This window comes from Pipra filicauda, unplaced genomic scaffold (genome assembly GCF_003945595.2).
Source record: "Pipra filicauda isolate LSUMZ 115617 unplaced genomic scaffold, ASM394559v2 scaffold195_size2193078_pilon, whole genome shotgun sequence".
NCBI classification, from domain to species: Eukaryota; Metazoa; Chordata; class Aves; order Passeriformes; family Pipridae; genus Pipra; species Pipra filicauda.
In genome coordinates, this window is record NW_024104304.1 from 465,797 (window position 1) to 490,201 (window position 24,405).

Genomic DNA, 24,405 nt, shown 5'->3' on the forward strand with positions numbered 1-24,405 from the left:
AGAAATGCCCTTTGCTCCTCCTCCAGGCTCTAAATAGATGGGAGTACTATGTTTACACATGCAGCCTGGTGCTACACCAGAGGCTGGTGTAGCTACATCTGGTGCTACAACAGAGGCAGATGAGCAGGGATGACTCAGTGTCTTACATTTCCTACTGTTTACCTTGAGGTAATTTCATGGTCAGCATTTAGACTTTTTGCTCTTCAGAACCTCCACTGACTATAAATGAAGCATACAACGCAATCTGACTTGCCTTTTAGGATTGTTTAAATCTTTTGTAGTTGCTTATATATTGGAAGTCTCCCTCTATATTACTTTGTGGTGATTTTCAAAGACTTCTTAGTAATTTTAATGTCTTAGGTCTGCCACTTCATTTCTTTTTAAAGCAAAATTATGGGACTTATGTGCTTACATTGCTCTTTAAAATCTTATATTGTGAAGTATTTATATTAATTTTAAACCAAAATATATTTCTTTAGTAGGTACAGGTCATACTTAACCAATGTTATCACTTCATTTCTTTTTAAAGCAAAATTATGGGACTTATGTGCTTACATTGCTCTTTAAAATCTTATATTGTGAAGTATTTATATTAATTTTAAACCAAAATATATTTCTTTAGTAGATACAGGTCATACTTAACCAATGTTATCAGATCAGAAAGAGAGCTGTTACAGTATTAAATACTTAGTTTTCCCTAGGTAAGAAATGCCTTTTCCTTTCCATTTTTTTGACTAATTTAAAAAAAAAAAAATCACAATGACCAACTAACTACTTTCTTTTTTTTTTTTTTTTTAAAAATTAAAAGAGACAAAACAAGGCTAGGGACAGAACTCATTTTTATCTTAACACATTTGTTATGGTGTACTAACAAAAAATATACCAAAACCCCTTCAGTTGTATTTTATGATTTTTAATTTCAGTCTTTTTTACATATGATGATACCACAGACTGTAAAAGGTTAAAATCCCTCACAGTTATTTGGGGCTCTCATTATATTCAACACCACAAAATTTCCATTGAATGTATAAAGCTGTATCTCCTCCTCTTAAAATTCAAAATGTAGCAGTGCTCCACCAACTGAGCTCCATTTACTGCTATGGGCCTACAGAAGGATTACTGATGCTTTGAAGATAGCAGGCTGTCTCTCACCACTCAAAGCTCTCAGTTATTTCTACAGACATCTTGGCTCATCTGCTTCAAGCAGCCTGATGGCCTTAAAGAGAGAAACAAGGAAACAAGGAGGACAAAGCCAAGCCAAACTATCAGATATAAAGAGGAGGAAAAATGAGCTGCCCTGAGGAGCTGCCCAAATATCAGTAGAGGAACGGTCTTTGGAAATAAGCAAAACAAAAATGCAGCAGCATGTTCCCCAGCTAAGCAAGAACAGACATACAGGTAATATGGACAGTGTAACAAGATGCAAGGAAGTAAAGACCAACAAAACTGGACAAAGGAAAGGGGGAGGTAGACAGTGAAAAAAATAAACTTTAAAAGTGTCATTAACAAGTATATGAAAGAAGACAGACCATGTTGTAGAAACGAGAGTTAAAATCATCCAGAATCTTTTCTTGTGTAAGTAATTATTAAAATCCATCTATAACATTATATCAACAGGAAAGAAGTCAATAATGAGATAATTTTATAACATATATACATATAAGTATATATAGCAGCAGAATAGTTAAGAATCCTTTCTTTTAAGGCATCTTTGACTTTAAGGGCTTGCTTATTTTTTTTAATAAATTCAAATCTAAAGACAAACAATAAAAGAAAATAAACAAGTACTTTTTAAAAAATGGGCATATCAACCAATTCCAATCAATATGAATGAAACATGAAGTATAACAGTCATTAACTAAAAAAACCCTCAAAACCTAAAAAACCTAATAAATCAGTACATAAGGATATGTTAGAAATTTAATCACTTACAGGCTCTCCACGATGTCCTTCTAGGCCTGGAGATCCAGGCTGTCCAACTTCACCCTTTAAAATAAAAAAAAAAGACAAAAAAAAAAATTTCCTTTGCATTATAAAAATAATTATTTCAAATACTGAATTATTATTTTTAATATAAGTAAAATGTCAAACGAATACACAAAATCAAGGTTTCACCAAATAAACATCTCTTGAAAACAGTTTAAAACACACTAAGAAGTGTTGTCAATCCAATATTTCCTCATGCTGTGTCCAACAGGTAGCTGTCAAATAGTTTGCAAAAAGAGATGAGAGACAATTGTCTTTTCAATCAGAACAGCAACTTCTGGTTGAAGAAATGCATAAAAAAATAAACTGCTACTGTCTAACTGTTAGTACAACTAATAGTCTGGAAAAATATTTCAAAGCACTTAAGAATACAGCAGTACCAGAAATCATCAAATCTTTATGCCCTTACTCAAAATATATACGATACTATTCTGAAAATTTGAAATTTTCAGAAATTCAGAAATTCCAGAAATAAAAGCACATAAAACAAATTAAAGATCAATTAAATTATTATTATCAATTAAAGATAAATTAAAGATCAATTAAAATATATACAAAATAATCTCACAATAATTAATTTAAAATTATAAAATACAGGACTGGAAGTAACAATGGGTAGCATCTGGGTTTCAAGCCATGCTTTTTCCACATTCTTTCCTGGAATGAATATTGTAAAAAAACAGGAAAGCTCCAACAGAAGTTTCCTTCAAAGACAGCATTTGTTACTGCTCTGAATTTGATTATAGACCCAGAATGAAACAATGTTTTATAGCAAGCAGATGCTGAAGTCAAGCTGACAAAATATTTCAATGAAGAATACAGCTTCTATTAGCTATATTATAAAATGAATAAAAACTAATGAGTATGTCATATTTTTTTGTACAATAATTTTTTTTACAGAAAATGTCTTTCAGTTTAAATGCACAGACGTTCACATAACTATTATACTGAATTCTCTGTATATTTTTTACAAGCATAAAAACAGATCAAAGTACTCTCCAAATTCATCCTTTAGCAACATAATGCTTCACTCTAAATGGCCACCAGTGACAGTTAAAATTTTATGCTAACGTTGTGTTGACTGTGACTTCTACCTGTCCGTGTTATCAAATACTGTAGAAGGAAAAAATTAATACCTAATTTTTTTCTATGTTCTATAGTACCAGAAAAGGAATTCCTCCACCAGCTTAGCTGGTGTACGTGTGTGCGTGCGTAGATATACATATATAAAAGGGAGGATTTGTTTGACGTAAATTCATGGAAGGTAAGTAAGCTCCTATCACGGACAACAGAAGTCTAGTCCGGACAATCAATGGAGGACTGATTCAGCTGATCAGCCAACAGAAGCTGAATTCCACTGCCCACACATAGACATTTGGTCATATTAGAGATACCCAAAGGTGTCTTGTCTAGGGTCCTACTCCCACTCCAGAAAGGTACTGTCTTTCCATAGGACTTATGTCATATTTTTCAGCTTCCTTAGGATGCTTTGGACACTAATACATTTCAAATGCACCACAGGCCTTTGAAGGACACAACTAAACTGGTACCTATGAGTCTGCCTTCTTTGACTCCTCTGGCATTACCACTTAGACCTGCGTTGACTTCAATGGCTACATAGGTAGCTAGTATGTCCATGGACACAAACTTTGAGTGTTTTAAGAATGTCTGTTCAATTGTCTTTGCTTGACATATTTGCAAGAGTCAGAGATACATTTATATTAATAAAGACAATTTGTAGGCATGTATCAATGGGATTTGAAGATGAAAATGAAATTAAGTAGGAGTATTTAAAACTAAACCAAGCAACAAATAAAGAAAAAGTCCTTTAGTATTGTAGAAATAATCTGCTCTTGGTTGCTGAAGTTAACTTAAGAAAAATGAGCAATGTGAATTTTTTTCCATAATTGAGATTTACAACTTCATTTACCAATATATTTTAGAGTGTGGTAAACATAAGAGCAGTTAAAAAAAAAAGCAGTACACATAAAACAAAGTTACTCCATTAACTTTTAGCACAGTCTCATTAGGCCTTCCAAGGAGAACAAATAAAACAGGAAATACTGAGTTTATCTACCATAAAAGCTAAATCTTATACATACTTTCTCAAGGCTGTTATTTTAGATGTTTTCTGCTAATAAATCTTTGAATTGCAGGATGCTCAGTTATACATTGAAGTTGGGCAATTTCCCGGATAACAGTGCTGTAGTGTTGCATGTAAGTCATAACTCATCCCTTTAGCTTCAAACTAAGACACTTAGGTATGCTATTCTATCCAAAGATGTCTAGGGACATGCAAGGGCACTAAGACCCCATTACAGTGAACAAAGGCTCAATTTAGCTACCAAATCACAAATGATGGGTGCTATTTGAGGTGCTGTAGGGCAGCCAAAGCTTCCACATTGGGCTGGCAGGTACCACCTAAAGGAGATCTATGCCCTTCTAAAATGACACTTACAGGTCACCTTGGCTACCCAAAGAGGATGAAATAAGACTGAAAACTTACTAGTAAAGTCACAAAAGTTATAGCAGTTAACAGTCAGCAGCTTAGTGACTTTAGAAGCTCCATTCATTATATTTACTAAGACCTTCACTCAGTTGTCACCACATAGATGTGGTGACAAATAAGGGTGATAAATTTTTCACCTTGAAAACATTCAAGGATGGAACAAGGTGAACAGTTGTGCAGTCTCCATTGAGGTTACCAAGACCCAGCTGAGAAACCTGGTATGGATTCAGTGCTGTCCCATTTGTGAGCAGGAAGCTAGTCCAGCAGATGACTGAAATTCCCCTCCAGCCTGAGAGAACAAGCCTGGGATGCTGCTGGATCCACTTTGTTGGCAGCTGCTGCCCAAAGGGTTTAGGTCTCTCATAGGTCTTGCACCACATCTCCCTGCTGCAGCAGATGTCACAGATATGCCAACTGCATCCCCAACTGCTCTAGACAAGCATGGTCACGAAATGGAAGACTCAGATCTTCAACTGAAGAAGACTCAGATCTTCAACTGAAGCAACAGGAATTTAGACAAATGCACTTAAAAGTACACTTGTACTTTTTGACACTGAAGTAACATCACTCTGGAGCAGTCCTAAATACTTTCCTTATTACTAAGAAAAGGAACAACGCTGCTGTTTAAAAGCTTCTTTAAGTCAATTCAACTGAACATTTACATTGCATATTATTAATTTTTTTTCCTGTGAACTTAAAACTGATACAGCTGAAGTCCACCTTTTCACAAATCAGAAAAGCGCAAACAAGCACTTGGCAAGAAAAAACATCCAGTGAGCTCACACACTGTGATACATTATACAAATATCGGATCCTGTAGTCTTTTTTACAGTACACAGATACTCAATCAACTTGAAAAACTGTTCTAAATTCAATATAAAGGGCATTGCACAGTGAAGAGAATATGAACACAAATATTCAAGTGCTTTCCCCTAACTTTCCTGTATCTCCCTTCAAAAGTAATTAATTATGTTCTACAGTGTATGCTTGTTTATAAATCTCATTAAGAGAGTTAGATAAACACAAAAGGATAAGGAAGACAACGGATAAAGAATCTCTAAGGATACACTCTTAATAAAAGATTTGCCCCGGCTCACAAAACAACCGAAAACAATGAAATCTGCTCACTGCTGCAGTAAACTTCTGCATTTCCTAGTACCACGTTATTTTAATTTCCAGTAATTCTCCACAGAATAAACGGGTATATTTAGACCAATAGCAATGCTATTGAAGACTTTGGCAAGATACGAATATACATTTCTACCTACCTTGAAACCAGGACTTCCCGGTAATCCATCTTTCCCATCTTTGCCAGGGTCTCCCTGTAGGAACAGTTACCAGTAATCAATAAGTGAATTAACATGCAAAAGTTAAAGACAAATTGTCTTCACAAAACTTACTGATCGGCCAGGCATTCCTGGAAACCCCGTATCACCCTTCTCTCCTTTTGAACCCTGAGAAAAACAGCAAACAAAAAGTAAGTTATGCTCAATGTTTACGCTGCAAATTTAGTATATTTAACCTATAATTAATGCATTTCTAATTTTGAAAATGTACAGGAGATCTGTTTCTTTCTTAGTACAGCCAGCTGTCAATTAATAACTACCTCGTTACAGAAACGTAACTATGTTTGAAAATATAGAAATGCTAACACAGACCCTCTTTCAAATTGCTTAAAACTCTAGAGCAATAAACACGTGAAGAAAATATAAGGACACATGAAAACGTAACTGTTAACTCTCCATGGCCAAAATGCGCTCTCTGCTTTATATAAATTACAGATTAAAATATCTCTCTTCATGGCCACTATAAGCCTCACTCCTTTCGTGTGCTCCTCTCCTCACTCCCCTTACTCCTCTCCCTTGCTCCTGTTTGATTATATATACATTTCTATGTATTAAAAAGTACAGACTTCTTTGCAATTATTACATATACCGCATACATGGTGCGTTATCCCATAGACGCATTTGCAAAAAATATATGCATTTTGTGTTACGTGAAACTGAATTACACCAACCCATTAACAGGATGAAGACAGTTCTCTAAACATGCAAATATGCAGAAAGCAAGTTTGATAATACTAAACATAAGTACATCCAGTAACAACAGTGAAATTTTTTTTTGAGTTACGACTGCAGAATTAAATTATCTGTGAATACATATTATAAAAATATAAATTATATTCCATAGGGTTCCCATGCCCCAGAGCTGGCAGCAGGGAAGGAACGTGAGAAGGAAGGAGAGCAGAGAGCTGTTGTGGACTGACCACCCCACCCTGTTCCCCATTCCCCATCCAATGAAGGATGGGAGTTGAGCCTGGAAAAAAGGCTCAACTGGGAGAGGTGTTTTAGTTTTTGTCTTTGTTTCTCACTACCCAAATCTATTTTACATGTCATTAAATTAAATTAATTTTCCCCAAATTGACACTAACTGGTAGGTGATCTCCCTTATCTGGACCCACAAGCTTTTCCATCTTATTTTCTCCGGCCATACTGCTGAGAAGGGGGAATGAGAGCGTGGCTGGGGACATCAGGCAGCCAGTCAAGGTCACCCCATCACAGATACCAATAACATTTTGCTTTAACTTATAATTACAAGTTCACTTGCCTTTTTTCCATATATTCCCGGCTCTCCTTGATCTCCTTTAGGACCCCTTTCTCCCTAGACAAAATGTGTGTGAACAAGTTAATTTTTAAAATAGAAGTAGTTATATAAAGATACATATATGAAGTATACACGTATAACAGACTCAAAACAAAGCAGGCAGAGCTACGTGTGATATAAAAAATATGCCCAAGACAGTAAACTCAAACCCTGAATTTTCCAAGCTCTCCTAGGGGGAGAAGCCCAGAATGTCCAGCACTGATGGTGAGGCAATCCACAGCTTGCAGGCTTAATGTTTCTGCTTTTTATGGAAGGTACTTTGTGATTCTGGTTGCTTAAATATAGGTAGGAACCTAAGTGAAAATTCAGTTCTTTGAAAAGTGCTGCACTTTTTTGAAGACCTTATTTGAAAAGTTTAAAACACAAATTTGGAAAAACTAAGAAATATATCCAGTTGAATACTAACATAGAAGAAAAGAAGATATGGTTGATGATGATTTAGAGAACACACACATGAACTAAACTTGCTAGGATAGACTAGAACTATCCTTCAAAATGCTGTCACCCAAATTTAACAACTTAAAGAAAATAGTATAATTATATTTTTATTTTTGACACATTATTTGTGATGAAGAAGGTTCTAAGTAGTAAAATCAAAGTAATTAATATAAAATCCCATAGAGCAGAACAAAAATATAAAAACAGTTTGATATCTATGTAATGAAGTCCCATGGCATGTATCTTCCCTAAATTTCAGCATCATATCCATTGATTTTACGTAGGTCATCTACATAAAATACACTGATAGTATTGTATACAGACTTATTTTTCCCCTAAATTAAACCATAGAGCAACTTGAAACACAGGAATACTGTAACAAGACATATTTCATTTCAACCTTTGGTGCTGGCATCCCATGTAATCCAGGAAAACCAGGTAGTCCACTGTCACCCTAAAAGAGCAAACATATTTTAAATCCTTGTATCTGAAATAGTTGTAATGTACTATAATAACATTCATATCCTCATGATCAACAAATAGTGGAAAGATGTTATGTACCACCATATCAACTTCATAACGTTCTATGATGATTGGTGAGAGTCTGTTGATCTTCAAACAAGATTCAGTACATAAAAGAAAAAAAAAACTTAAAACAATAATTAAATTTTAGAATAGATTTTACTGTAATTTCTGAATAAATCTTATGGGGATTCAAAAGTAGCAATTTAGCTTTAACAAGATGAAAAAAAGCTTTGAAAATCTCTGTAGGAGCTGTGATAATTCTACCATCCATTCCTAATCCCTAAATAAGGAAACTCCATAAACCTGTAATGGCTTTGCTTTGACCTGTTACTGAAAATATCAAAGACCTACCGACCTTATCAAATTTCTCACCAGCTTACTCTGCATGAGTGAAGTATTAAAAAAATAAGGAATTAAGTACCTTCTCTAGAAACCAAACAAAATTAAACCAAAGTAGACTGATATAAAACAACTTTGGCACTTTGACAAATGAGTTCTTATTTCTGTGGAAGACAGAATACACTTTGGTAAAAGCAGTTGGCAACTGAAAAGACAAGGCATATCATCAGTTCTTTTTATTGTTTTCAGAAGTGTTAGATATCAGGGATTCCAAACTTTTGCTGGTACTGTTGGTACTGAAGATATTTAACTGACAATTTGTCTGCAAGCTCCTTTGAACAATTACAACAAAAGGCTAAATTATAACTTGTCAGTACCTGACTTGAAGCAATAAAATCAAGCTTTGCTGCTTGTTTCAGGAGACCAGATTTACTTCACATAGGACAAAGAGCCAACCCCAAAATCATTTTTGGTCAATCAAAATGTTTTCTCTCTGTTAATGCCTAACTCTATATTAAACAATACATTTCGATTTGTTTGATCTATTTCAATCATAAAGAAAGAATAGTAAACTATGCTTGGGAAGCTGTTTCATGTAATATTTCAAGTTCTAAGGCAAAGGTTAGCCATGACAACATATCTCAGTGCTGTTTATCAAAGCCATTCATGTCTAAGCAGATATGGAGAGTTCTGTCATATATTCGCAGAAGACAGAAACACAACCACAGGAATGACAGCTTACAGGTTAATGCTATCAAAATATCTCTTAACAAATAAATACTGAAAACAGGTGGAACGGAGTTCAAAAAATCAGCAAAGCTTACAGAATCAACACTTTGTGCATCCACTGCTTCTTAATGAAAAAGATTGGAGTTCCAATTTCTACTCAGAAATGGTGACTCAATTATTGGATAAACTAAAACACTTGGAAATGGAAACACTTTTAAATTAGTTACTACAGAAACTTTACAAGTAATGGGATGAAATTAAGAGATGAAAATTTGGGCTGAATCTCCAGGAAAAAAATTCTAATGGCAAGACGTATTTTACAATGGAAAAGTTTCCTGAAACAGTGGTGGAAGCCCTATTTCTTGGCACATTTTAAACAAGGCTGGACTGAGCAATAGGAAATATTCTATCTGTCATAACACTGCACTGCCAGGAGAATAGAGTTTTTCATCAGCAGTATCTTAATTTCTACACATGGTCCAATACCCACTGATTGATAAGATTAACATCTAAAATCAATTAGACTGAGATGACTAAAGCACAGAAAACATAAGTACATTTTTCACCCCTAATCGTGCATTTGAGAATTCTGCTGAACAGTGACAAATTTAAGGACTTGTTTTTAATATTGGGAACTTCAGAAAGGAATTCTAAGACCTGTTGGGAAAACAAGCATTTGTTTTACAGAAAAGGCTTTTAAGTTTTAATAAACCAAAACCAAAATCATTTTTATCACAATCAACTTAGAACTTTTCTAAACATAGGGCAGAAATGTGGGCATGGATATTTACATATCAATGAAACTTGGCAATGCCAATGGCCAGTCTATTCTCTGTGCATCCAGAAGATCCAGAGTCAAGTTTATCCAGATTATCAGAAGGGAGTTACATATAAACTTCCACATCTGTCTGTAGCTCCAAGCTACTGGTTACACCTCAGCTAGAATTTTCCACAAAAAGCTTTGGTTTCAATTAGTGTTTTCTGATAAAAAGTGCCATCCAAAAATTCCTATGTAGGTCATCTGGATGCTTACTTAAAGAGATAAAGGGTGAAAAGAGTCAAAAAGAAAACCATTCTGACAGAAGTCTGTATTGTGCTTCCAGGTACCCATACTTAGATACACTTTTCTACATATATGTTATTCAGTCCAATGAAGTTGCTACTGGCAGTGCTAAAGCCTATATGACCTTTATTAAATAAAGCAGACCAGATTCAGAATTTAAATTTAGGATTCTTAATCCTTTCTTATTACCCTTCTAATAAACAATTCTCACAGAAGCTTCATGTGAAAATACTGATATTATTAACTGATACTACTACTTTTGTTTGTTTTTTTTTACCTTTGCCCCATCTTGTCCTGGCTCTCCCTTGATACCTGGTAAGCCACGAGGTCCCTAAAGTGAGGAGAAAAAAATGAAAACCAGCTCAAATACTAATTCAATCAGATATAGAACAAGACACAGAAATGTAACACAACATGACCCAGAGACCAATGTGTCAGCTGGCTGATTACAACATTTTTGTAATTGGACACAAAGGCAGAACCAAGCATGAAATGCATCCAGCATGTATGAATATGGCACGCCATCATAACCCATGTCTCAGGAGTACAGAAACTACTTTTTGTTCTAATCAAGGACAAAAAGAATGTCACGCAGGCTGTATTAGCCCAGGGGTGTCCCCTTCAAATGTCCATCAGACAGCCTTCACAAATGCCATGTTGCAGGCTCACTCCTGGCCCCAGCATTCTCTCAGATGTTTAATTCAACAAACTACCAAGTCCTTTACTATCAGCCAGACTGGATCGTGCCACAAGTAAAATACAGCACTGATACAACTGATACTGATACAACTGTCTCAGTAAGGACTACTAAATTTATACAACAAAGAAAGAAAATTAATTCTCCTCCATCAGACTGGACTTTATCTGAAACTTTGTTCTGGACATGTGCATTGAGGGTAATCCATCTCCATGACAAGACTTCAGATCACTGTTAGTGATTCATAGAAAAATTGAAGGAACTACTCTTTGGCTTCTGGATCAGGACAAAAACGTCTAAGCTGCAGCTGAGTCCATCTTCTACAGGCCTTACCTAGCACTGATTAAATTTGCCAGTCTAATTGTCAGCCTACCTTCAAATCATGACATCACTTGAGCCCTTTTTGAACCCCAACCTCAACTCTCAATAAAAAACAATGGATATTGAGAGAGACTTGGCAGGATTCGTCTCAGATCTAGTCTCAAAATCTAGGAATGAAACAGAAACTTACCTGAATCCCTGGAGTTCCTGGGATACCTGGAGTTCCTGCTGATCCCTGATATCCCTAAGGAAAAGAACCAAGACTTGTGACTTTTCAAAAGTCACATATACAAATTTCCAAACACCTATTTAAAGAAAAAACGATCTTCCTGCTTACTAGAGAACTGTTGTCACAGCCCTGTCATTGTAGGTCACAAATTTTAGCAACTGCTATTACAACCATATATTTGGGATTTACACTTCAGCCTTCAAAAGCTTTCATATCTGCATCTGAAGCTTGCAGCCTCCAGACTTTAGTTAAAATCAGTTATTTTAGAATTGTTACAAAAAAGCATAACAAACATATTGTTTTATTTTCAGCTGGGGGAAAAAAGAAAAAAGAAATTAATCCACATATGTTGACACACTTTTTCTCTCTCTCTCTCAAGAAAAACAGCTGAAAGATGTCAGGAGTTTTAAAGGCTTATTACTAGTTACAGAAACAAGCTTTAACAAATAAGGTATGTTCTAATTCATTATGCAGCTAGTTTTGTAATATCTCTAAATAATAAAAACTTCATTCTAAATACTAAGCACTTAGCTATGAACCTGAAGGTATATTACAGGCTATGCAAATACAAAAAATTATTAGAATGACTGGGACTATGAAAAGAAATACTAAATAATTCATAAGTTGAAAAGAGAATTTCAGGAATGCTTTACTAGAAATCAACATTGGCAGAACAAGAGAACCTCTACAGAATCCAAAATATATGTCTAAGTTTTGGTAGATTTGATTCAATTACTACAGCAAAGATAACCAGATTTTATGTAAAATGAACAAGTGCTTTAAAGAATCCTTTAAGAGAGGTAAGTTACTGAAGAATAAGAATTTCACATAGCTCCACTAAAAATATTTCATTCCAATGGAGAAAATTAGCTACCAGGAGGGATTTTTTTGATAAAACATTCAAAATAAGAGGAGAAATTGCTCTATAAAACTCTGAGGCTATTTGGCTCAGACATTTCAACAGGCAGACAAAACTAAATGTGATAAATCCCATGAAATGGACTATCCAATCTCAAATACCCAGAATTTGATCTTGATTTGAACTGAGAGAACTAATAATCCTATTTCTAAATGAGTTTCAGTCTTAAAAACTTAGCACAAAATTTAATGAGGGGATTACCACACTGGTAAAAAGGAGCTAATAGAACCTTTTCAATTCAAGGAAGGCAACATGTATGTCTGATATCTTCTTTAAATCAGTCAGAGCTTCCTAGGAATAATAAAAAAAGCTAAAATTATTTGCTGGGTTAGATACAAGAGAGTCTTTGCTGTGCTCTCTTCCCAAAGGCATTTGAGCAGATGACCGATGAGCCAGCTGGTAATGTTTAGTATAGAAGTAAACAGAATTCTAGGTCTGTGTCATACATGGATCCTCTATCAAGCATTCCACCTCCACTGCTCAAGGCAGTTCTAACAAAATCAGCTTTAACGTTAAATGGTATAGCATTCCCAGACTGCTCATAGGCCTCCCAGATAGCTGAAATAATTCACCAAACCAAAAAATGCCTTTAAAAGTGTATCCCTTTTTTTCTTCTAAAAAAAAAAGGCAAAAGGTTTGTATGACTTTCTGTAGGATATAATTATATATAAATAAAACTCTATTTTTATATTTTAGATCTCTGCAATGCAATTTCCCTTCTCCCTCTAACTGAGAAGGGGAAGAAGTAGAGGAGTACAATTTCCTGGTTGAACTGAATTTTGAAATTCACAACATGAATAGAGGATGGCAGAAGAGTTTTCAGCTTACAAAACTGCATATTTAGCTCAGAGCTACATACTGTAATGTGATTTCAACACAAATCAAACACAGTGTCAGTGTGCTCTGTTAATGGAAAGCTGGAACAGAGAAGATTCAAAAGGAAATTTGCAGAAAGTCACAAAAATGAGAATCGGTGTCTGGTAAAAATCACATAGCAATTGTCTGGACAAGGTAAAACCACCTTCTGTAAAAAGAAAACTGGATTTCATAAAAACTGAGCATGTATTTGTATCACTACTCCTTTGCAGTACGGATTATAAATCTATATGCTAAAGCCTACAAATTTTTTGCACTAAAGTCAACTCTTTAGTGCAAAAGAGTTTGCACTCTTTCCTAACCGCAAAGCCCTCAGTAGGAGTACCTATGTGACATACACACATATGCTGCAAGAACAGCAGTGCCACAGTTGCCACTTTATGTAAAAGGGACAGAAGTAAAAATTCCTGTTACAATTGACACTGCTGAGTTCAGGACTGAAGGTTCACTTTCAAATACAGCGAAAGTACTAAATTTGCCACAAAAAATAATACTTTTTATCTGGGTTTGGTCTTCTCTCATGAACTTCTCAGAACACACACAAATAGTGTGAGAAGTATTATAGTTAACTATTAATTTGATATGCAATTTTGAATCCAGTTCCCTAAACACAGGCAGCACCTGTCATTTGAGATTCTTTGGACACCCACCCAGTGGTAGAAGACAGTGGCACAAAATATTTGCCCACTGTCTTGCAGTATGGGCAAAACAAAATACCTTGCAGCATAAAAATCCTATACTTGCTGAGTAATGCGATAATTTAGACACCCTGTGTCTTTGTACCCATTTAAAGAGTAAATGTATGTGCCCTCACTGGCAATATCAATAACTAAAATCCTGCCAGGCAACAGAAATGACAGAAAGCACTTCATGTATTTGAATTAAGTGTTTTAACCTTTCTCTGAGAATTTTTTCTATCATCTAATGTTTTTGCCTCAGGTCCTTTCTCTTCCTTTTCTCAAGGAGTTTTTTTTTCTAACATCTCTAATACCTCACTGTGTCTGTACTCATGTGGCTATTGCTTTTCTTTTTCCTGCCTCTTTGGACACGTGGATCAGTCAAGTGGCCCTCTTCAGCATGTCTGTTTGGAGCCTGTGCCTTACTCCTTTCTCTGAGACTTTCTTAAGCAGTGGTAACTCAGGAGCTCAGAACAACAGTCATCTCTCCTCCCTCTGTTAAACAGCATGGCACTGTAGAAGGACTTCTGTGGCCAACAGGTCCAGGGAGGTGATTCTTCCCCTGTACTCTGTGCTGGTGAGGCCACACCTGGAGTATTGTGTCCAGCTCTGGGCTCATCAGTTCAGGAAGGATATTGAGGTCCTGGAGCAGGTCCAGAGAAGAGCAAGAAGGCTGGTGAAGGGACTTGAGCACAAGTCCTATGAAGAGAGGCTGAGGGAGCTGGGGTTGTTAAGCCTGGAGAAGAGAAGGCTCAGGGGAGACCTCATCACTCTCTACAACTACCTGAAAGGAGGTTATAGCCAGGTGGGGATCAGTCCCTTCTCCCAGGCAACTATCAGTAATACGAAAAGGCATGGTCTTAAGCTGTGCCAAGGGAGGTTTAGGTTGGATATTAGGAAGAAATTCTTTACAGAGAGGGTAATCAGACATTGGAATGGGCTGCCCAGGGAAGCGGTGGATTCTCCGTCCCTGGAGGTTTTTAAGATGAAACTGGATGTGGCACTTAGTGCCATGGTCTAGTAACCATGGTGGTAGTGGATCAAGGGTTGGACTTGATGATCTCGGAGGTCCCTTCCAACCCAACTGATTCTATGATTCTATGATTTACTTCTGCAGCTCACCAGAACTGTCTCTGCAGTGAAGCCCACACTGAAGCAAAACTGAAGGGCAGATCCAGCATTAGATCGGAAAGGTAGCTAAATGAAGCTTTTATCTACCAACATAAATTTGAGGGTGATTCCTGATCAAATATTTATTATCATGTAAACATTATTATGGGAAAAGTAAAGAAGAAAGTTTTCATTGGCTTGTATGTTGCCTTTTTTTGGGTTTGCCTTGTTTGGTCTGTTTATTATTTCTCCATTTCATTACACTTTCTTCCATTAGCTACTCCATCATCGGCCAAGGTTTTCATAACTCAGAGCCCCTACCAGTATATTTTACATGAGCATGATGTTCTCAAATACCTGAGAGGAAAAAAGATCCATCAAGATCATTAAATAAATGTCATAAATCCAGTTTAAAAATTCTTGAGCTTCAGAGTGTTGGGAGATGAGATGATGTACTGAGGGAGTATAACTTCCTGCTCACTGCTTAGTTGTTCATCCTTATCATATCATCTGCCTTTGGCTACTGCTGTCTAAACTACACAGCTGTAGGCAGCACAAGTTGGCATCAGGCATCGCTCCAATTTCAAAGTGGTAGGTCTCAGGGAAGCCATTACACAACTGTATTAGAATGGAGCAATTGTATTTCCTCTAATAACAACAACATCACAGTTTTACTGAGGAATACGTACTTTTCTGGAATTGAAAGCAGCATTTTATGGATGAATTATCAACTATGTCTATGAAATTTTCCTGAGAAAAGTAGCTCCAGAGTTTAGAACAACCTAAATCCCAGGCAAACCATGCAATAGCACAGGGAATTCTATGTATACATAAAAATATTATCCATTTTTATTCCAAAAGCACTGTTGATTTGGCCTTCAGTTGGTCACCAAATATGAAACTCTACTTAGTACAGCCGTAAAAATGTACTATATTTTTTAAAAAGTATATTGGAATGATGAGAAATTACTTATTATGTGAGGCTTTGACACCTTATGAACTTTCTGTCTACATATATCAGTAAAGTCAGTCTCATCAGATTAAACTGCTTATTTCTTGTAGATACTGTAAAGACAAGGCAAACAGTTCCAAACTTTCATGAATCAAACTAGATGGAATACTGGAAAATTGTCCAGATTTTCCAGCTGCATGGTTCACAGTTCAAAACTGACAAATAAGTGGTTTTTTTTTAAATTTCTTTCAACAGACTGATAACCTATCACCTCTATTAACCACAAGTTATCGCTGCACAGACTCTGATCCTTTATTTTTCCCCGTGAGTTTTTCCCCAGTACATAAAAAGTATCCTTTGGAATAAAAAATGGCTTTATGACCACACAGTCAGGCTGCAGAGCACTTTCAGGGCCAGCAATCACTCCAACTGTTTCTTCTGGACGAATAATGTCCATTAAAATAAGTTTGAGTTGAGATTCAAATACTATTTTTACCCTTCCACTTACTTACCAGTGCTTTTATCTTGACTAAACATTTTAATAATTTCAGGTTCTGAATCACATTTTTGATTGCAAAAACTGTATTTTCATTAATTATTATGCTTCTCACTTTCAGGTTTTTTTACAGTAACTTCAACTGATCCTTTCTGTATGTATCAGAAAATAAACAGAGGTGGCAATTAAAGGGAAAAAACAACATATGAACAAAACTAATAAAAAGAACAATTAAGAAATTATTGAAAATGAATTATGTTTATGTTCACCTTCCCAAATATTACAGAAAATAATTTTACTGGGTAACACCAGGTGAATAATTATGTTCTGGTAAGACTGAAGGTATTAACAGGAATTGTTTTGAATTTTTCTGGACTAAAATTAACTTTACCTATCAGAACAATCTAGCCAGTCCAAAACCAATAAACTAAATTTTCTTTGATGTTTTACCTAAAAAATCAGTTACATCACATCATCATGGCTAGGCTTCGCGAATGAAGATTTGGGAAAGGCTATATCCACATTTGCTACAGGCACGCTGGTGGCTAATAAGGCCAATATGAGATAGACATGTCCGACTGCAAAAGGCACAGCAGAAAGACTCCTTAGGTGGTATATTCTGCAAGACACGATTCTTTCTGCGTTGCCTTTTCTCCTCGAGAGTGATCCTGCGTGTGTTCTCAAAGGAGACAGCTGCGTTATAGATGGTGTGTCTCCAGGCCTCCCGATTGGAGGCCAGAGTAGACCAGTTATGGTGATCAATATGGCCAAGGCTGAGATGTTGTTTCAGGGAGTCCTTGTATCTTCTCTTTGGGGCTCCTCTCTTGCGGCAGCCGGTGGCAAGTTCACCATAGAGCAGGATCTTAGGGAGGCGGTGGTCCTTCATCCTTGAGACGTGTCCTGCCCAATGCAGCTGTGTTCTCATCAACATGGCCTCAATACTTGTGACTGCTGCTTGTTCTAGAACAGATGTATTGGTCACATAATCTGACCAGTGAATGTTTAGGATTGTACGGAGACAGCGTTGATGGAAGTGTTCTAAGAGATGCAGGTGGTGGCGGTAGATGACCCATGATTCCGAACCATATAAAAGAGTAGACAGTACAGTGGCTTTGTAAACACTGATCTTGGTACTTTTCTTCAAGTGTTTATTACACCATACTCTTTTGTGGAGTTTTCCAAAAGCACTATATGCCTTTGCTAACCTGTTGTCTATCTCTCTGTCAATCTTACCATCTGAGGAGATGAGGCTACCTAGGTAATTAAACTGCTGGACTGATTTAAGCTCTGACTGGCCAATGGTGATATGGGGATGATGGAAGACTTCCTGAGGTGCAGGTTGATAGAGAACTTCTGTCTTCTTTAAGCTGACTTCCAGTCCAAAGAGCTCAGCAGCGTCTGCAAAGCAGGATGTTAAACGCTGCAGAGCTGCTTCTGTGTGGGCCACAAGGGTGGCATCATCACAATCTTTTTTAGCATGATGCTCCAAAGGGCCACTGCAGACCTCGATGATCAGGACGGTATCTACATTCAATACTGTACTGATGGAAGCCTTTTCAATCTAAGGCGACTGAACACCCACACTAAGACCTCAAATCAAAAAATCAGTTACATATAGTAATATAAATGCATGCCTAAAACCTTTCTCAGAGGAAGTCAACATTTTGTTGACTACTTATACTGTTCAAAGAAAATGAATACCAGATAGGCAAACTGGAATAACTTCAGAGTAGAAAATAAAAATGCGTTTGGGAACAGAAAAGACTGATTTTGCAGGAAAAGTTTTTCACTCAAAAGCCACTTGATTAAAGATTGACTACACAACTACCTGTAAGCCTATGGTGCTGTCTGAATTAAGAGTTTGCTTCTCAGAGTTCCCCAGGTGATACAGCTAAACAGACTCATATGAGCACAGTTTTCTCAAACAATGAAAAGCACTGACAGCACAGAAAACATACAAGTCATATTAGCAAATACATAAGTAAAACAGAAAGACAGTGAGAGGAATCTGTTTTCCTGCACAGTGTATCTAAAGGGTCTCCCACCATTCACAGCTAAAAGCTTGCCTGGAAAGCACTCAATAATCTACTGTAAGGAACAATAATGTACTGGCCAGACCTGCAGATGATCTAATAGTTTTGTAATTATGTCCTTACAAAGAACAAGTGCAAAAACTGCAGCTGATATTTCAAAAACATTACTGAGTTAATAAAGTTATAGGATTTTGCTGTAAGCATTTCAAATAACATATGAACTTCAGCAAAGTGGTGAAATTTCTCCTTTAGTGGGGCTTTTTGATTCTCATTCTGAGATACTTTTGGTAATCTTTTTTATGTTCAGAGAATGCCCATCTATGCAAATTATGACTCACTCGCAGGAAAAAAGAAGCTGTAACTGCCAGTTTACAAAGTTACAGAAAGTCTAGAGTATCAATTTATTTCTCCTTCATGAGTCATGCTGTTACAAATTTCAGTGCCTACGGGAAAACACACAGCATTGAAGTAGAAACCTATTCATAAAAGTATGAAAGAGTCGCAACAAATTGTTTCTAGAACAATACTATTGCAGCTGACTAGATGCTTCAGAAATGAAGTCTTAGTCTATTTTTTAAAAGAGAGAAGGGAAACTGGCATTTCCCTACCGATACCCAGTGCATTCTGCCTTCGTTAAAGCTTACATGATATCGCTTTGCCAGAATATCAGACTTAGCTGGATTAAAGACAGCTCTGCTATGATTATCAATACTGCAAACCTCCTTCCAGAAATCAGCATGGTCAAACAGTGATGGACACCTCCTCCCATGCAACTCCAGGTTCAAACAGTCTGTATACCTGTCTTCTGTAGGAGATCAGAACTGCTCTTCATAAGCTTAAGCACCACCAACTATCAACTGAAAACTTATTCTGATTAAATCCACTTCCCCATCTTAGAATACTTTAAAACCTGTATGTTCAGGATTGTTTAGAACCAAAATGCAGTATTTTAAAGCACTGATAATTTCAATTCAGATTGTCTTCTCTAATTCTAGTTTTAAAAAACTCTGAAGGTAACAGCTATCAAAAGCTATTTAAGACCAAAGCAAAAGTATAAAAATGTTTTTATACCACAGAAAAAATAAGGATCTTTGCTTGTGGAACTACTGAAAAATTCATGTACTCAATTCTCATCTGGGCCATCATGGCCAGGTTTCAATATAACGTCTCGTATTTCAAACAGGGAATTATTCAGTTTTAGAAACAATTCCATTTGTAGCACTATACCTGATGAGAAACTTGTTTAAACATGTCTTAAAATGGCTCTTTGTAGTCCCTTTGCAAACACGTGTTTCTTCTTCCCAACACCCCCCCACAGCAACTGTTATCTCCCATGCAGGAGTGTCCTGGGAAAGGTGTCCTGAGGTGTCCCATTGGTCCTTTGTTTAACCCCTTCCTATTGGCTGTTGACCCTTTACCTGATGGTTTTTTCTGTGTGACCCTGAACTCGTGATTGGTTCCCCTTTGACCCTCCTAAAAGCCTTATAAACCCCTTCCCAACAATAAACTCTCTCTTGCCTCCTCTCCACGCCCGGTGTGCTGTCTCTGTGCCTGCCACGGAGCCACGTGGGTGGTGGGGGGAGGGGAGGGCACCTCTCCCCTCCAGGCTCGGGGCCTGAAAAACCCTGTCACTGGAGTCCCCTTTCCCCGTCCACCAAGACGTCGGAAATGGTTCTTCAGACGGAGAAGGAACTAGAGCTGGGCTCCCCCACGTCGTGGATGGGGAAAGGGAAACCCAGATCCATTTCTTGTTTTCAGTGCCTATTTTCCTGTCAAATTAGCTCTGCTTACAAATGGAATCATCACAATTAAATTAACCAGGTGCCATCCCTAAGAAAAGCCAACACATAACTAAGGAACAAAACAGGATAAATGTGAACATTTTATAGGGTACAGAATGGAGTTTTTTCTTTGTAATTGGTAATACTTATTACCCTGACAAGACAATATATCCAAATAAGTATCAATCTCCACTGTTTAGGTGGCATAGAAATGAATGTATTACTAGTATGAAAAATTCTTAACAAAAATTGAATGTTAGTTGTTTTTGTGAAGCCATCAAAGTTGGTGGGTAGTGCCTTGTTAGTAGGAATAATGTGCTAAAGTACTAGAATTGATAAACAAGGGCAGATTTGGTAAAGACTTGTCAATAGTTACAGTATCATCATTAATCTTGCCAATCTAAGCAGAGAAATTATTCTATTTTTAGAAGCAATTTTTTAAATTGTCCCAACCTTTTTTTCCTTTTCCTTTATTTTTTTATATAAACAAAATAGCTTCTAACGCATAGTAAACAACATTCTTAGAAAAGGAATGAGTGGTCAAGTCTCCTGGCTTTTGACCTGCCTTCTCTTAACACACCATATCACCACTGTGATGATAGAGACTGCAGGCTGCTAACGAACCTGTAGTCAACACAGAAGCTTAGCTGTCAATATCTTAGAGGTTTTCTGTTAGATTCAGAGACCTAATATATTTTTGAAATAAACCTTAGGCTACTTTTCCATATTTGTTTGCTTCTATTAAAATTTTATTACAACAAACAATTTTAACCTTGAAGACCAGACAAGCCATTGCCAAATCTGTCATTTTTATTTTAGGGACATATGTAATTCATCTACTTTCTTTCAGTCTTTATCATCCTAGTATCATATTAATGGAATGACAATTTAAAAAGTAAAATCTAGGGTAGGAGAAATATAAGTATTTTTATATGTTTTTATACATTTTATGATGTATGTTTTAACACATAATGTTCAAAATTGAAAAACAGCTATATTTTTAACATTTTAATTTATATCTATATATTTTGATGGACTACTTGACGTAGCCTACAAAGAAACTAAACATAGCAAGCTTAAACATGAGTAGCAATCCCTAAGAAAAAAACAGATAGGATTTTAGCTGCCCTGTAGTGCTTTCTAATGAACCAGTTCTTAAGGAGTAAAGACTGAAGGTGCTAAGTGCTGCAAAATTATGCAAAGACCAACAGGAGCACTCATAGCCTGTTCTCTGATTTAGAGCAGTACCTAACTCATATTTACAATACTTTAGCTTGAAACAAAAATAATACGATTAACATATTCATAGAACTGCTACATGCAGATAGCACTTAAGTGACATTCACAGTTTCAAAGAATGAAGACAAAATCATCTAAATCTGAAAATTTGGTATCCCTGGTGCCTGTTTTTTCTCCTGTTAATCTTACATTTACAATATATGACTAAGTTTTTAGTACTCACAGGCTTACCATCTGGACCAGGCTGACCAGGGTAACCATGATTTCCAGGCTGCCCAGGGTCACCCTATGGAGAAGCAATATGTTAACAGACAAAATATATGAAAGAGCACTTCAAAGTGCTCAAACACAGAGCAACCTTAACCCTACAACATTCCACAAAACAAGGCCACATACTTGCTACTGTGGAGTAATTCCTACAGTGAAAGAGAACTGATATTGTAACCCTTCTCTGGGAGAATTCCCCCCAGGACTTGGAGAAGTGAGCCCACACAGTTACAACGCAAGTTTGACCCATCATCTCAAATGCTTTCAAGCTTTTTAACATTTTAATCAACAGAAATAAAAACAATTTTCATCAAATGGATGAAATAATCTTTATTAAAATCTTGTTAATCAAGTACTTCTACTCTGAAGAAAACTCCCATTTGCTTTGTCTGAGTCTAATTCTTAAAACAAAAGCACTGGAAAGGCAGGTGCCAGGACTAAAATCTGCTAAATAATATAAACTTCTCCCCACACACTTATGGCTGTCTAAAAAATATAAGGTTTTTTAGATTTCTTCTTAAAAGTCCTTTGCAACTATTTTTATAACCTTTGCTATGATCATGTTAAAGTAAAAGAAAAGTTGGATCCTCAGAATTCATGTTTATAGCGAGAAAGCAGGAACTTCCTATTCAATATATCCTCCTAGAGTATTGACTTTCTCTGTCTATTTTACTAACAGCCTTGATGTGAGCTCAGCAAAATCCATTAAGACTTGATCTACTAAAACATTTTTCTTCTACAGGAGTGTTAAGCAGGTAGTGATGTCTTCAGCCTGAACCATCAACAGGTTGCAAGTCAGTTATAGCTGCAGAATTGTTATAAACAAGGAGGACATTAAAAGGGAAACAGGAAACTAGCTTTCAATGTGACTATGAAAAAACTTATTTTCACATATAAACCACAGAAATGTAACGCTGAACTAAAGGGGAAAGGATATAGAATAATGTCCCTTTAAAAATGCCTAACAGTTACTGTTTGCTAAATTAATAATAGGTTACCCAGAATTATTGTGATCCAAATTAAGAAGTCCAGGTTTGGCATTTGATCAATAATAAATCTGCTTTCAAATACACTATTTAAATGAGGAAATTTTATGCTTTAACTTGAAAAGCTTAAAATATCAGTTACTGTTTTTTTAAATTGTTTTGATTTCATTAGTTTTATTGTAGCCCATTAATATCACAAACACAGAAATAAAGTTTAAATTTATATGGTTCCAGAGTTCAGTGTTCAAAAGTTAAGAAATATCATAACTAAGATAACCTTTTCAATCTTAAATTGGTATCCTTTTCACTCTTTCTGCAGCATTCTGGGTTAGGCAGCATCTTGTCACCTGTATTATTCAGTTATCCCCAAAAAAATATTATACTGCAATTCTGCTGAAAGATTGCACATGAAGAAGCAGTCTAAAAAAATTGTATAGGTTACCCTAATTCTGACATTTCATACTCCTTCATACTTTACAGGAAGTAGTTTTCAATTTTTTTAAATGATAAATACTTTAGTCTCTCTATCTTATATATGTTGAAAAGAAAAAAAAGGTAAAAAACCACAAAAATTCTATTACATGAAATAATAATTATGATCTCCATATTGTGGATTCCAATTCCCTCATCAGAAATCTTTACCACTGTAACAATAAGCCTTTTGACTTGAGTTAGCTGCAGCATACTGTAACCTCTTATACAATGAGAGCAGAGGGTTTTTTATTCACTTGCTTAATGAAAGACAAGTGGTCTGGGGTTTTCTTGTCTACACTTGTAAGTTTAGCACAGTCATTGAGAAAGGTACTACAGCAAAATACTAGGGATTTAAGTTTGCCATGTTAGACATTTGCAACTCCAGTCTGGTTCTCATTTTCGCTCTTCAGCACTGAAGGGATGTCATCAGAACAGCTGAGGTGGAAGTCTCCCAGTAAACATCTATTTCCTTCTTTTACAAAGAAGGAAAAAAACCCTCCGAATAAAAAGACTTTTTTTAGCAAATCATTTAATTCTCAAACAACTAACAGTGCAGCATCATTAGTTGAAGAGTAGCAAAGAAACATAATTTTGCACCCATGAACATCTTCCTTAAAAAACAGAAGATATATTTGTTTTATTAGGAGTTATGGCAGCAAAACCTGTCCTTGAGGATCCTAATCACTATATTCATGCACTAGAAAACAGAACTAGGAGAATTTGCCCCTACTTTTTCAATCTGCCTAATTATGACTGGCCAACAAAAGATCTGAAAATAAATAAAATTAAAAAAAAAAATACTGTGCTCAACAAGACAGAATAAAGACTTACTTTGGGGCCTGGAGGTCCTTGCTTTCCTGGTGGGCATATGCAGGGGGCAGGTGTTGAGCCTACATCACTAGGACCATTCATGCACTACCAAGAGTTAAACCAGCCATCAAAACATATGCCAAAAGCATTCAACAAATATATCATAACATCATATGAAGTTGATTTTCCTTAGCTTGGCTTTACCTTGGGTCCTGGTTTTCACTCCTTTGTTCGGCTGGAACTTCTCTTTATCTGAATATTGCCCTCCAACTAATTTTCATGCAT

At 36.2% G+C, this 24,405-nt stretch overlaps 1 protein-coding gene across 1 annotated transcript in view; it reads right to left on the reverse strand.

The window, feature by feature from the left end:
• The window catches only part of COL21A1 (collagen type XXI alpha 1 chain), a 99,945-nt gene that overhangs the window by 36,030 nt on the left and 39,510 nt on the right, over nt 1-24,405 (reverse strand). The window contains exons 9-17 of the mRNA XM_027730588.2: nt 24,142-24,225; nt 21,807-21,869; nt 11,462-11,515; nt 10,531-10,584; nt 7,998-8,051; nt 7,103-7,156; nt 5,896-5,949; nt 5,764-5,817; nt 1,933-1,986 (exon numbers count right to left, since the gene is read on the reverse strand). Coding sequence (XP_027586389.1) covers nt 1,933-1,986; nt 5,764-5,817; nt 5,896-5,949; nt 7,103-7,156; nt 7,998-8,051; nt 10,531-10,584; nt 11,462-11,515; nt 21,807-21,869; nt 24,142-24,225 — 525 coding nt within the window. The remainder of the gene's footprint in view (nt 1-1,932; nt 1,987-5,763; nt 5,818-5,895; nt 5,950-7,102; nt 7,157-7,997; nt 8,052-10,530; nt 10,585-11,461; nt 11,516-21,806; nt 21,870-24,141; nt 24,226-24,405) is intronic.